The sequence below is a fragment of the Sardina pilchardus genome, chromosome 20, assembly GCF_963854185.1.
Source record: "Sardina pilchardus chromosome 20, fSarPil1.1, whole genome shotgun sequence".
Classification (NCBI taxonomy): domain Eukaryota; kingdom Metazoa; phylum Chordata; class Actinopteri; order Clupeiformes; family Clupeidae; genus Sardina; species Sardina pilchardus.
This window is the reverse complement of record NC_085013.1, coordinates 18705671-18718030: the sequence shown is the minus strand read 5'-3', so window position 1 is coordinate 18718030 and position 12360 is coordinate 18705671. Positions and strand designations below refer to the sequence as shown.

Genomic DNA, 12360 nt, shown 5'->3' with positions numbered 1-12360 from the left:
GTTTTTTGTTTTGGCCATGTTGAATACATACAATGTTTTCCACTGGCAGAAATGAGGGTTCAGTGAGGAGCCTTAAGTCAGTGTGTTTCACAATAACAAAATGTTTTTCAACAAAACTTGAAAAACATCAAAAAAAATGCATTTTGTGAGAAGCACTCCAACCAAGAACAACAGTTATTCATTAAAAGGGTTAAAAATCCAGTACACTCGTTCGACCCAAAGCTTTTAATAGGAAACCACAACAGGAAGCCTTTCAGTCCAAACCCACATTTGTCTCCATGTTCAGGTGATTTGCTCTCCATTCACAAAGCCCGGATAACTTTCCCCCAATCGCAAAGCCGTGGTCACTATACCTTTGCATGTCATCCACTTACAGTAGTGGGAGAAAGTTCAAAACTGCTGGATATGTTGACAATGAAGACATCACTCCCACAAGAATAATGCGATGGATACACTAGCCTGCGTGGAATAACTGCTGCACCCATGTTCCTTAAGGACACACAGAGAGTGGATCTTGTGGAGACCAAGTGGGCCTGAGGGTTTAGACACCAAAAGAAAACTAAAATAACAATATATGGGTGTAAGAGTTGTGGAGTCTAGCTTTGGTGAAAAGGTGTCAAGCAAGTTCCCACGGGATGTGTAAGACTATTTGGGGGGGAAGTAAGAGGGGTGGTATGTTGAGGTGAGGTATGTTATTGTGACAGAAAAAAAAATAGAGGTTATATGTGCGTGGTGTGCCTGAGAAATAAACAATAAATAAATGAATGAATGAATGGGTGGTGAGAGGGGTACTACTACAGAGGGAGACCCCCAAAGAGAGTCGAGGGAGATGAGTGAGTGAGTGAGTGACTGAATGAAGGAGCGGTGGTACATGCTGAGAAGGGGGGGGGAGACTAGAGGATGCTCGACACAGAAGACACAGAGGTACTGTGTGGTGCAGGGATGTTGTCCTGCGGAGCTTGACTGGCACATTTGAGTGTTGAGGTAAAGGCAGGTCATTGTCTGGTCCTTGCAGAGAGGAGATGTGGCTCACCTCGATACCCGGGGGCTCGCCGGGGGGGGGCCAGCCTAAGCATACATGGTCAGCTGGAGCCACTGTGTAGGTACAGGAGGAGAGAGAACATGTTTTCATTTATATTATATTACATTACATTACATGTACTTATTTAGGAGACACTGTTATCCCAAGCGACTTACAAAACGAGGAATAAGTTAAGCTACAATGCAGAGGGGGCTTTAAGTATCCATAGGATATCCTCCTCCCTCTCCTGGGACTACCCCCCCCCCCCCCCCACCCCCCTGTCTTATGTTGTGTTATGTCTTATATGTCACTATGCCTGCACAGAGAAATTGCCCCTCGGGGATAAATAAAGTTTTTTTAATTGAATTTAATTGAATAGGAAGGAATAGGAAGAATGGCACAATAATTATTACTATTCAGAGGAGACCTTAGGTATCAATAAATGCTACAACCAGAATACTAACCATACATCTTGTTATTATATGATTGGATGACTAGTTTCTTTGCCATTCTCCATAACATTTATAGTTTATTTTTCATTAGGTTATTGCTTGAATTGTTATTGTTTGGTATGGTATGTACAATGTAAAATATATTTGAATTGACCTATGCTACTGTGTTTTAATGCTGGTGGTACTTGGAGAGTCAATTGTTCTCTGAGGTGGTACTCATTGTGAAAAGTTTGAGAACCGCTGATCTAGAGTGTTTGCTCCTGTATGGCAGTGTTCTCACCTCAAGAACGCTGAGCCTGATGGTGCCGTCTCCGTCCTGGTCAAAGGCCTGGAATGCCCCTGAAAAGGCGAGAAAGGTGTTTGCATCGTGCTCAAGGGAAGAGTTCCTCTGCGGCTAACAATCCCTAGGGGCTTAACTTATATGGCAGGCAAGGTGCAAGGTCTGTCAACAAGCAAACCACCACCTGTGTATGAACCATAGCGTGTGGCACGTAGAAGTTTTTATCTAACTCCGCAATGTTTGCGGGTGAGGTCTTGCCCATGGTGAATCAATTTGGCCTAATTATCAATTTTTTTGACTTAACACTTTGCTATTTTTTTGTAAAATATAACTTGACTATGCACCACCACAAGATGTTCTTCTCTAGGGGTTTTCTGCAGAACCTAGAGTTTGTGTAACAACAAAAACTGTACCAGGACCCAGGCAGACCCACAGCCTGCTGTCCAGCAGAGGAGACTGCCCCAGGCTCACACTTACTGAACATGCCCTCCAGCCGCACCAGACAGCTAACAAAGCTGTCAAAGTCGATGTTCATGTTCTCGTTGGCATAGCGCATGGTGATGATGTCGTACAGCTGGTTGTTGAGACGGAAGCCTGAATGGGACACAAAACGTATAACTGTACAACGACAAAGTCCATTAGAGTCCGTTTGCTGCCAGCCTCTTAAAGTTATGTACTATTATTGTGTAGCTTGTAAGGTGTGAGTGGAGTGGAGGGCAACGTTTCGAAATACCAGTCTGGTCTAACCTGCGTCATTCACAGCATTTCTCATCTCATAACTGTTGATGCCTCCAGTCTGCTCACTGTCATAGTGCTTAAAGATTCCCTGCAAACACAAAAGAACAATTATGATGAACGGAGCCAGAGACTCCAAAGAGTCCAGATGAGAGAGCGGCTGCTAAGCACATACTTACCTGCCATTGCTTAATTTTGTTCCACAGGTGCCTAAACTCCTGGAGGTTAAGTCTGCCTGTCCCATCCATCTGAATATAGATGGTTAAGACACAAAACCATTAAGCCAATCACAGATAGAGATGCAACAGGATCATTCGTCTGCAAAGCACAACTGAGATGTTGATTAATCTGGCAGTTTATGTGTTTTTCTTTTCCTTTTTCAGTTTTACTCAGTTTTCTCATCAATAGCACCAGCGTGGTAGGCTCTGACTGTGCAGTCTCACTGTAATAGAGTGCCTGCGCAGATAAAGCTAGCTGATGTTCTCGATACAAAGGATACGTCCATGAGGGCAATCATGCTCCTGCAGCTCTCCAAACTAAAGCCCTCTGTGTTCATCTCTTTATCTGTGAGCAGAGGACGACAGAGACGACAGAGAGAAGAGAGAGAAACGGAGGATAGAGAGTGTTTAACGATACGTGGAATCACCATAGCATAGCGTTTAACAAGGAATCGTCTTACTCACGTTTGGAAACAACCCTGTTCAGGACATTCTTCAGCTCATTGGCTGAGATCTCCATCTCCTGTGAGGTGGAAGGACAGAGTATGTTTGTGCATTTGACCAGCAGGCACCACAGATGGCATCTCAGCACTTTGCAGTGTGAGTGAACGTCCATCTAGGAGTACTGAGTGTAGGTATGATAGCTACAGAAATGAAGTGACCACTTCCCCCATCTCCACCATACTCACACTCACAGTCCCCCCATCACTCACTGGTTTCCATGTACTCACATCCCCCGCAATTTGCTGGAAGATGGTCCGGAACTGTTGGTCCTCCTCGCTCTCCTCGCCTGCGGAGGCTGGGGCAGGCTGCGGGACACGGGAGAAGCAGACGTGCAGAAATCGTGAGTCAGAAGTCGTGCTCAGCATGCTTTTTATCTTCATTATGAGAATCTAGAGATGTTTTAATAGCTTGTGGACACAGATATACACTGGTTTTTCCAATGCTGTCTTTGCTATACTTGTTTTCACATGATTTGATGTTTTTTTTATAATGAATTTAGTCCTGGGATACAACCCTGATGAACTCCACGTTTTAATGGGAATATTTAAAAAGCCTTGGTTATATTTGGTTATATTTAATTCTTCAAGGATACCGTGATTTCCCAACTATTAGCCACGGCTTATACATTGACTTTGCAACTTTTATTCAGCTATGAGGTTAATACATGGGAATAGTGCGGCTTATACACTATGCAGCTAATACACTGGAAATGACTGTATATATCAGCAAAGACTCTAAGTGTATGGTGTTATGATATGAGGATACTTACCACTGGATGGTCAGCCTCGATCCTGTTCTCTATCTCCCTAAGTAGAGATCAATGGAAACAGTGATCGTTATAATAACCCACATGGGTTCAAAAGCACCTGGACCACCACACCATGTCAGAGGCTCCTTCCTCAACAATACTGTAATGTACAGCTGGTGCTGACTTCACTTAGGTAAAGAGTTATGTCTCCTTTACATGTGCAGTTAGTTACTAAAGTCTACATCAATGTCAACTTCAAATCACAACACCTACCTTACCTTATACAGAACTGTAAAGAAAAGCTTATTTGTTAGCATATTTAAAAAGATTTTTTTTTTTTTTTTTTTATCCTGAGGACTTTTTTTCCTTCAGCATTTTCTCTTGCAGCTTTCTTGTTTCTGCTGGTTGTCGTTACAGTCCACCACTCTGCCAGCTGTGGTTCACTCACAGTAGTGGACCGTAAACATTTCTTCCATGCTGAGAAGTTGGCAATTTCTCAATAAGAAATGCTAGTAAACACCAATTGTTCTATTTCTGAGGAATTGATAGAAGCCATGATCTGTGTCTTCCCAAGAATCCTGACATTGGAAGCACTTCACTGGTGAATGAATCCACAGTAGCTCACTTCTTCATTCGTCTGGGGCAAATCGGGTGTGCCCAGATGAAAACTCAATACTGAAAGAGAATGTTTACCAGATCGTGCCCAAATCTGAAGCCGCTTGTCCTAAAAAAGATTCCATTACGGCTTCGAACTGGGGTCGATTTCTTCCAGGTCTACAAATCAAATCGCCGTTAAAATGGTTTGTCCTTGGTGGTTTTGTCCCCACCCCCCACACCAGCCCCCAATCGAAGCATCCTCTACCCGCAACCTTCCCCTATCCAACCCACTTTCTTTTCCTTGCCTCTCCTCCCACCCCCAAAGACACAAAGTTCTACTCCATAGACATGACTTACTAATTACAAATCAGCTATACACACCATAACATTATAACTAGCCTAGACATGATATACATGATTGATAAACATTAATATACATGAATAATAAAATGCACAAAAAAATCTGAAAGCACTGATCACACTTCAAAACACCCCACAAACACAGCAAGACACCTAGATAAAAAAATCTCCTCCTCATCAGTGCCACTAAAAGCCAAAGGTAGTCATGGTTTACCCATCATGCTCCCTCCTCCCCCACTCACTCAGAGGTGTTCCTTTTTTCCGAGAAGACGCGGAGGATGAACTCGCCCTCCTGGTGGGGCTCGTAGGTGGAGGGGATGATGACGTACTCCCCTGGGCTCAGACGGAAGCGCTGGGTCACCTCCCGCAGGTTGATGTAAGACTTGCAGCGAGCCTTCGAGGAGTTGAACAGGAAAAACTCCTTCTGCATGTGCTGCTTATTTCCATGCATCTGGCACAGGGTTGGATGACAGCAGGGGAGCGTTGTGATATACAGTGCAGAGTACAGCGTAAGCCGGTCATTAAGTAATGTGATTAATTAGGTATTAAGAATGGCGTGGCACTAAAGAGTATGGTGCAAGCATATATGCATACACATGAGTCAGCCGTGACAACTGGGCAGGTCTCACAACATGTTGATGGTCTCAGACAAAATACTATACCTCCTTTGGCACCTATGGAGACAGGGAGGACAAACACACACATAAACAAAGACTTTGTTTAGTCTGAATATCAAATCCTGTGCTTATTTCTTTCTGACTTGGAGGGGAAAAAATTGTGTAAACAGTGTACAGGAACAGCACCTCATAGATGGCAAATCCTATGGTGAACAAGTTAGCGCCCATCTTGCGTTCTTTTCGACGGTTCTTCTGCATCAAGGCCACAACGAACGAGCAGGCCATCTCATTGTCCTCGGGGTCGTCGTCCTCTTCCAAGAGTCGCAGGCGGTACTGGGGATTGGTCCAGAAAGTATCTAAACAGAAAAACCAATTAGCATACACATCTATATGTGGTTCTGTTCTATTACAGGTAGGCTACACCAACAGGCACATAACTGAAACGTTCCGTTCACAGAGCGTAGAAGTCGTTTTAGAAGACTAGTCTAATGCGCTATCACGTTTGGTGTAGCCAGTTTCATTGATTATAGTGGAAGCTAATAGGCTTGGTATAGGCCTGTGTCTGCACCCCACACACATGGCTTGCAACGACAATTGCATCATTACAGCGCCATGCGAAGGGATGAGGGGGTGGTCATGTGCCTCTCAACAATAGTGACTTTCATGCGCGTAAATGTACTCAGAGGAGAATACCACCTCCGTAGTTGCACCTTAATTGTTGCAGCGGGATGCTTCGGTTGGAATAACCTGCCTGTAAGGTTTACTAAATCTTCACATGTTACAATGTGCTGTGAAGGGACTGGGGATGTGTTGGTCCAATGTAAATGTGAAGAATGTAAACATAAAGTTTGATTATACTAGGATGCCAGAAAATGCTATCTAAAAACTATTGCAGGGGGGCGCTGTGGCACAGCAGGCAACAGCGTCCGTACCATTTACGGGCCCGAGTGCCCACGGGGACCCAGGTTCGAATCCGGCCTGCGGTCATGTCCCGATCCCAACCCATCTCTCTCTCCCACTTGTTTCCTGTCTACCTCTTCACTGTCCTATTCTAATAAAAGGCAAAAAGGCCAAAAAATATACTTAAAAACTATTGCAGTTAATTCTACCCCAGTCTATAGACTTGTTTTTACCTGGGTAGTTCCTGCAGCCACCGGCCGAGCACCCTCTCACCCAGCGGCCCTCGTTCACGGACACGGTCCACTTGTGGATCTTGTCGTCCTCCAGAGCATCCGGGGTGAGATTGCAGATCTCAATCTTGGTGTAATTCTTCTTGAAATCCTCAAATGACATCCTAAGTAACAAAAAGAGGTTTACAATATAATGCAGAATTCATTGTAAAAGATTAAGCATACATTGTCAATGTATTCATATGGATATGTACTGTATATGTGCATGTATTTAAGGTAAGCATGTAAGCTTGTTTGAATGAAATTGTTTGCTCCATAGTCCAGTTTGAAGTTATTAACATATATTTGAATATACTATTTAACATGTTGCTCACCAGAATTCTCCGTCCTCAGCATTCTGATGCTGAAGTTTCTCCTTCTCACCCTTAGAGAGGGTGGTCCACTCCTTAGAGCTAAAATGACCAGATAGCAACATTTGTTAGCAAAGTCTATACATATATATATACATATATATATATATATATATATATAGTACCGCAACAACATGCTGCGTTGGCCTCAAAATGTATCACTATTATTTTCTTCTCTGTTATTGTCTTAAATATTCCAAAAAACACACTCTAGCTGCATTCTGGGAATGAAAGGTGCTATACAAATCAGAATCAGAACATCAGAGCACAACAAATAAAGCTTATTATAATTATTATTATAAAATAATTTGTATAGAATTATAGACATAACAGTAGAAACATATGGCTCTGAGTAGAAATAGTCAACTTTAGAACCTTTAACTTAGAACCTTAGATCTTTAAAACCTTTAACCTTTAACCTTTAACCTCTCTCTCTGATGACTCACTTGTCACTCCAAGGCCCGTTCCACTCCACCTGACCCCAAGGGTTGCGGAGACGCACCAGGCGTACTTTGGACTCCTTGTGCTGAGACGCCTTGCACTGAACAAATAAATAAGCAAATAAAAACATGTCATAACGTATACCGGTAACTGACATTGCATTCTACATGACAATACTCGTCACGATCAGTGATGCACAGCACAAAAGGTATTGCTGAAACATCATCATCAACATAAATCAATGTATATTAGGAAATGTATTTGCCATTTTCTCAATACCATCTCATGCACTCCCATACAAATATCAAAAAATGAATACTTTAAAACAATATTTTACCTCCTCAACAGCTGTCACAGAGTAAGCATGTCCTTTGACAAGTCCTGTCACTGTGCGTGTTTCAAAGCGAGCGGGAACCAGGGACTGGAAAAGAAACACACACAACACAAAAAAATCACTTTTAATCCTCTACTGTGATGTCCATCTTTGCCTGTTGCATCTGTGCCAAACAGCTGGAGCAGGAAGCGCATTATTAACGCCTCGGAGCACAGTACAGTCATTTCCCACATATAAGCCGCATTGTGTATAAGCCGCAGGGCAGTGTTTTATGCTAGTTAAAAGAAACAAAAGCATATTAACACCATGTATTAACCTCATAGCTGAAGAAATTTTGCTAAATCAATGTCTAAGCTGCGGCTAATAGTCGGGAAATTACGGTAGTTACAGAAAAGGCTCTTACGTCGATGGAGCAGCCCATGAGGGAGCCCCTCTCCAGAGCCTCCCACAGTAACACACACACAGACACAGACACAGACACAGACACAGACACAGACACACACACACACACACACACACACACACACACACACACACACACACACACACACACACACACACACACACACACACAGTGGTTACAGAAAGCGCTCTCTTACGTCGATGGAGCAGCCCATGAGGGAGCCTCTCTCCAGAGCCTTCTTCATGATCTTGTACAGCTCCTTAGGCGCCTCCTTCAGCTCGTAGAACTCCGTCACTCCTCCGGTGAAGTCCTCCATGGCCTCTGTGGTGTTTCCTCCTTTGAGAGCCTCATAGGAGCCATGCAGCCTGCAGAGGGGAGACAGGAGTGATACTGTGATTGTATATTCATTTGTGAACTACCCCTTAAAATACTCACATGCACATATAACATGCGCTATTGTCACTATGAGAGATATAAGATTGCCCAGCGGAGACTGATTTTGGATGAATATGAATTGATAACGACTAAAGCCATCCTTACACCAGAAGACTAAGATTGAATAGATAAGATTTGGAAAAGACTCTTGAAAGATCTTGTAGTCTTTTGTGTAGAGCTTGAAAGGGGTTAGTTAAAATACTCCACTCTTTCAAGAATCTTTTCCAAATCTTCTGATCTATCTATCTGATCTATTTGCCAAAAGTCTTCTGATGTATGAGTAGCTTAAAGGGATATTCCGCCATTTTTGGAAATACGCTCATTTCCCACGTCCCCTCAAGCAAAACAATCGATTTCATTTCGAAATGAAACCTGGCGTTTTTCTAGGCTGATTTGACATGGAACTACACTCTCATCTGGCGTAATAATCAAGGCAACTTGCAAACTTGCGCAAAGGCGCAGTGATATCGTACGCAGCATCTGAAAATAGTCCCCATAGACAACAAGCAGTAGTAGTGCCAGTAGTTTGCAAGTTGCCTTGATTATTACGCCAGATGAGAGTGTAGTTCCATGTCAAATCAGCCTAGAAAAACGCCAGGTTTCATTTTCAGTTGGTGTTATTGCACTTTCTAACTTGAGAGGAGACACGTTTTAAATGGGAAAATTACCAGAAATCTTAGTCACTTTTAAACATGAAGCTAGCAGGCGAGAAGCTAATGGTCTAATCCGATTCAATGATCTATGCTAGGCTGAAGCTAAAAGTTGTATCGCCAGACTCACAGAATGGCTGGATGAACGGGAACAAGGTAAATATCGATTGTTTTGCTCGAGGGGACGTGGGAAATGAGCGTATTTCCAAAAATGGCGGAATATCCCTTTAAGTGTACTTCTATGAATAGATAACAACTACGTGTAATTCTATGAATAGATAACTCACTTGGCATAGGCTTTCTCCAAGAGAGCACTCCAGAACTCATTCCTTTCGGCAGACTTGGTGAACACCAGCTGACCATTGAAGGTGGGGATGCGGTCATCGATGACAACATCCACCCAATCGCCATACCGCCAGAACTATAGCAAACACATAGGAGGTGGAAAAATGATGGAACTAAAATTGTGGACCAAGTGGAGATCTTTCCATCAAAGGCATGCGGCCAGAGGCCAGCACTCACCTGGAAATGGAAGATTCCGGCATAGGTATCGCCGAAGCTCTGGTCTTGTGGGACTACTCTGTAAAGCAGCTTTTCATAGAGTGTCAGACAAGCAATGGCAGCCAACAGCCAGCAGTCACCTATTCACACCATGGAAAACATGGAAAGACCTGAGAATTGTTCACAGCTGACAACATTTCTCTCTCCAAACAAACAATTGCGGTCAAAAAGCTTTCATATTTCATATTTTGGACAGCTGCTGTTGTGGTGGTCAAAAGACCACCGTCCTGCTGACACCAGTGTTTTTTGCGGACACTAGGACATGTGTCTGCGTGGGTGCTATCGGCTCTGATCTGGGGGGGGACAATGTTCATTTTAGGGCGGGGAGGGGGGCAGCAGGCCCTGTCCACACCTTTGTCCACTTAGATGCCTTTTATTTTTCACGGCAGGAACAATGAGAAGTGCTGCCAGCTAGATTCCCTTCCAGTAGAGTAGGCAGTAGGACAATGTGGAGAGGCCACAGGTGTGGAGGCCCAGGCCCAGGGGCCCAGCGAGGGTCGCGGCCGTGTCCCATCACCTGCACTGACGCCTGGGCACACCAGCCTCGGCTGCAGCCTCCCCCTCCTCATGACCTGGGTCACTCTGGGCTCTGGGCTCCATACCATCCACCTGTCACTCACTACTCTCTCCAGCACACTACACCTGTGTGTGTGTGTGTGTGTGTGTGTGTGTGTGTCTGTCTGTCTGTGCGTGCGCGTGTCTATTACCCAGGTCTCCTTGGCAAATATCTGTTCTGCTGGCTCCTCCAACGATGAATTGGGGGTTGTCACAAATTTCCTGTAAGATCAAAGAAAGCATTAGAAGTGCACAAGATACACAAGAGTTATCCTAAAATACGCTGATAGTTAAAAATGAGTCAAATCGTTTGTTTATCTTTTGTAGGTACAAAGTCTGAAAAACATCCCTATTGACACAAAGCTGTGTACATCTAATCTGTAGCTATTGCTCTTTAGATTAAAATAACAAGAAAAGGGGAGATTATTTTAGAGTAAACACCATAACACACCCTGATCTGCTGTGGAAAGTACAGACCACAACAGTACACAAAAAAGTGTAAAAAGTAAGAAAATCAAATTCAAATACAGCTCTTTGAAAAAATAATCTAGCTGCACTGTAACATGATGAACCCTTTGTGTGATAATGATGATGATGATGGTGTCAGGCAATGTGATGGCTATGATGCAAGAATCTTTGCCGTCCTTTTTTCTTTTTTCATTATTTGTACTGTACTGGAACACATCTGGCAAAATCTAGCGCTCTACATTGACCGTTTTAAAAAGTATTTTGTTAAATCTTTTGTATAAGAAATTAGAGTGATACATCCACACAATTATCCATGATTCAAGAGGAATGCAAAAATGGCCTTTCACCCAAAATAAAAGCTGCTTCTTTAACAGGACTTACACAGGAAATACCAAAGTACCAAAATAAATCCCTCCAAAAATCACAATAAAAAACTCAACAAAATGATTCAACTTTTAAACTTTGTTCTTTCACCAGCAGGCGAGGTAGTAACAAAACCAGCTGTCATATTCCACAGTTTAGGGCTGAAGAAAAATGTTTTCTAGTAGGTTCCTCTTGTCATCAGAACATCCTCCCAAACTCATGGGCAACACTGAAATGTTTTTCAATACAAATTTCATGATGCTTCTATATGGCATTACTTCACCTAGGAATGTCTTGATATATTATAATATATCATGACATATTATAATATCTTATTCTGTATTGGAAAGTTAACGCTGTACAAATCCTCCAGTGAGAGAGAATGATTACTATCGCTCCTTACATTTACATTTATTCATTTAGCAGAAACTATATCTTCTAAACGCTGAAGGTTCCTCCAGGGAGTGAGAATGGTTCCTTGCTTGGTTCTCCATCAGCTCCATTCGGGCTATAGCTAACAGCTCCATCACCGTTCCCCCACAGGAGAGCAGCTGCTCCCCCCATGCCCACCTGTGACCAACACGAGTCCCATGCATGCCCATCCTACCTTGGGTCTCTTCCAGACGATGTTCTTGACCTTGTTGGACTTGTGGCCCAGCTCTTTGTATCCCAGAGATTCCACGGAGGCGGGGAAAGTGTCATCCTCGAACAGGCCCTTCTTCTGGATGCACTCCTGCTTGAGGAGGGTGAAGTCCTGCCCGCTGAAGCGCAGAGGCTTGCTCAAAGATCCCTCTCCGTCCCTGCGCTCTCTCTCCCGGATCAACCGGTCGCAGAAAAAGCCAGACGGTGTATACGGCATCACGACTCACCAGATGGACTTTTTTTCCCCCTTGCTGATAAAAAACTGGCTTTGGCCAACTCTGGTAAGATCTTAGAAGGCTAAAAATCTCTGGCATAAATCCAAACAGCTAATCTCTGATTGGCCGGCTCTCCTAATGACGTATCTTCGCACCTGGTTATGGAGTGGACAGTGGACACGGCAGCTGGAAGAATGAGACATTCATCTAACACATGTTAA

At 43.5% G+C, this 12360-nt stretch overlaps 1 protein-coding gene across 1 annotated transcript; it reads right to left on the bottom strand.

The window, feature by feature from the left end:
- Positions 1-210: 210 nt before the first annotated feature.
- Positions 211-12141, bottom strand: capn3a (calpain 3a, (p94)). Its single transcript, XM_062523116.1, has 21 exons — positions 11890-12141; positions 10604-10673; positions 9858-9976; positions 9623-9756; positions 8447-8615; positions 7851-7934; positions 7519-7613; positions 7037-7114; positions 6666-6826; positions 5719-5888; positions 5578-5589; positions 5158-5366; positions 3980-4016; positions 3438-3515; positions 3172-3229; positions 2988-3052; positions 2668-2736; positions 2501-2579; positions 2231-2347; positions 1754-1812; positions 211-1095 (listed from the first exon to the last, which is right to left on the bottom strand). Exons 1-21 carry the CDS (start codon positions 12139-12141, stop codon positions 1069-1071), a joined length of 2142 nt encoding a protein of 713 aa, XP_062379100.1. The 3' UTR covers positions 211-1068.
- Positions 12142-12360: the final 219 nt, after the last annotated feature.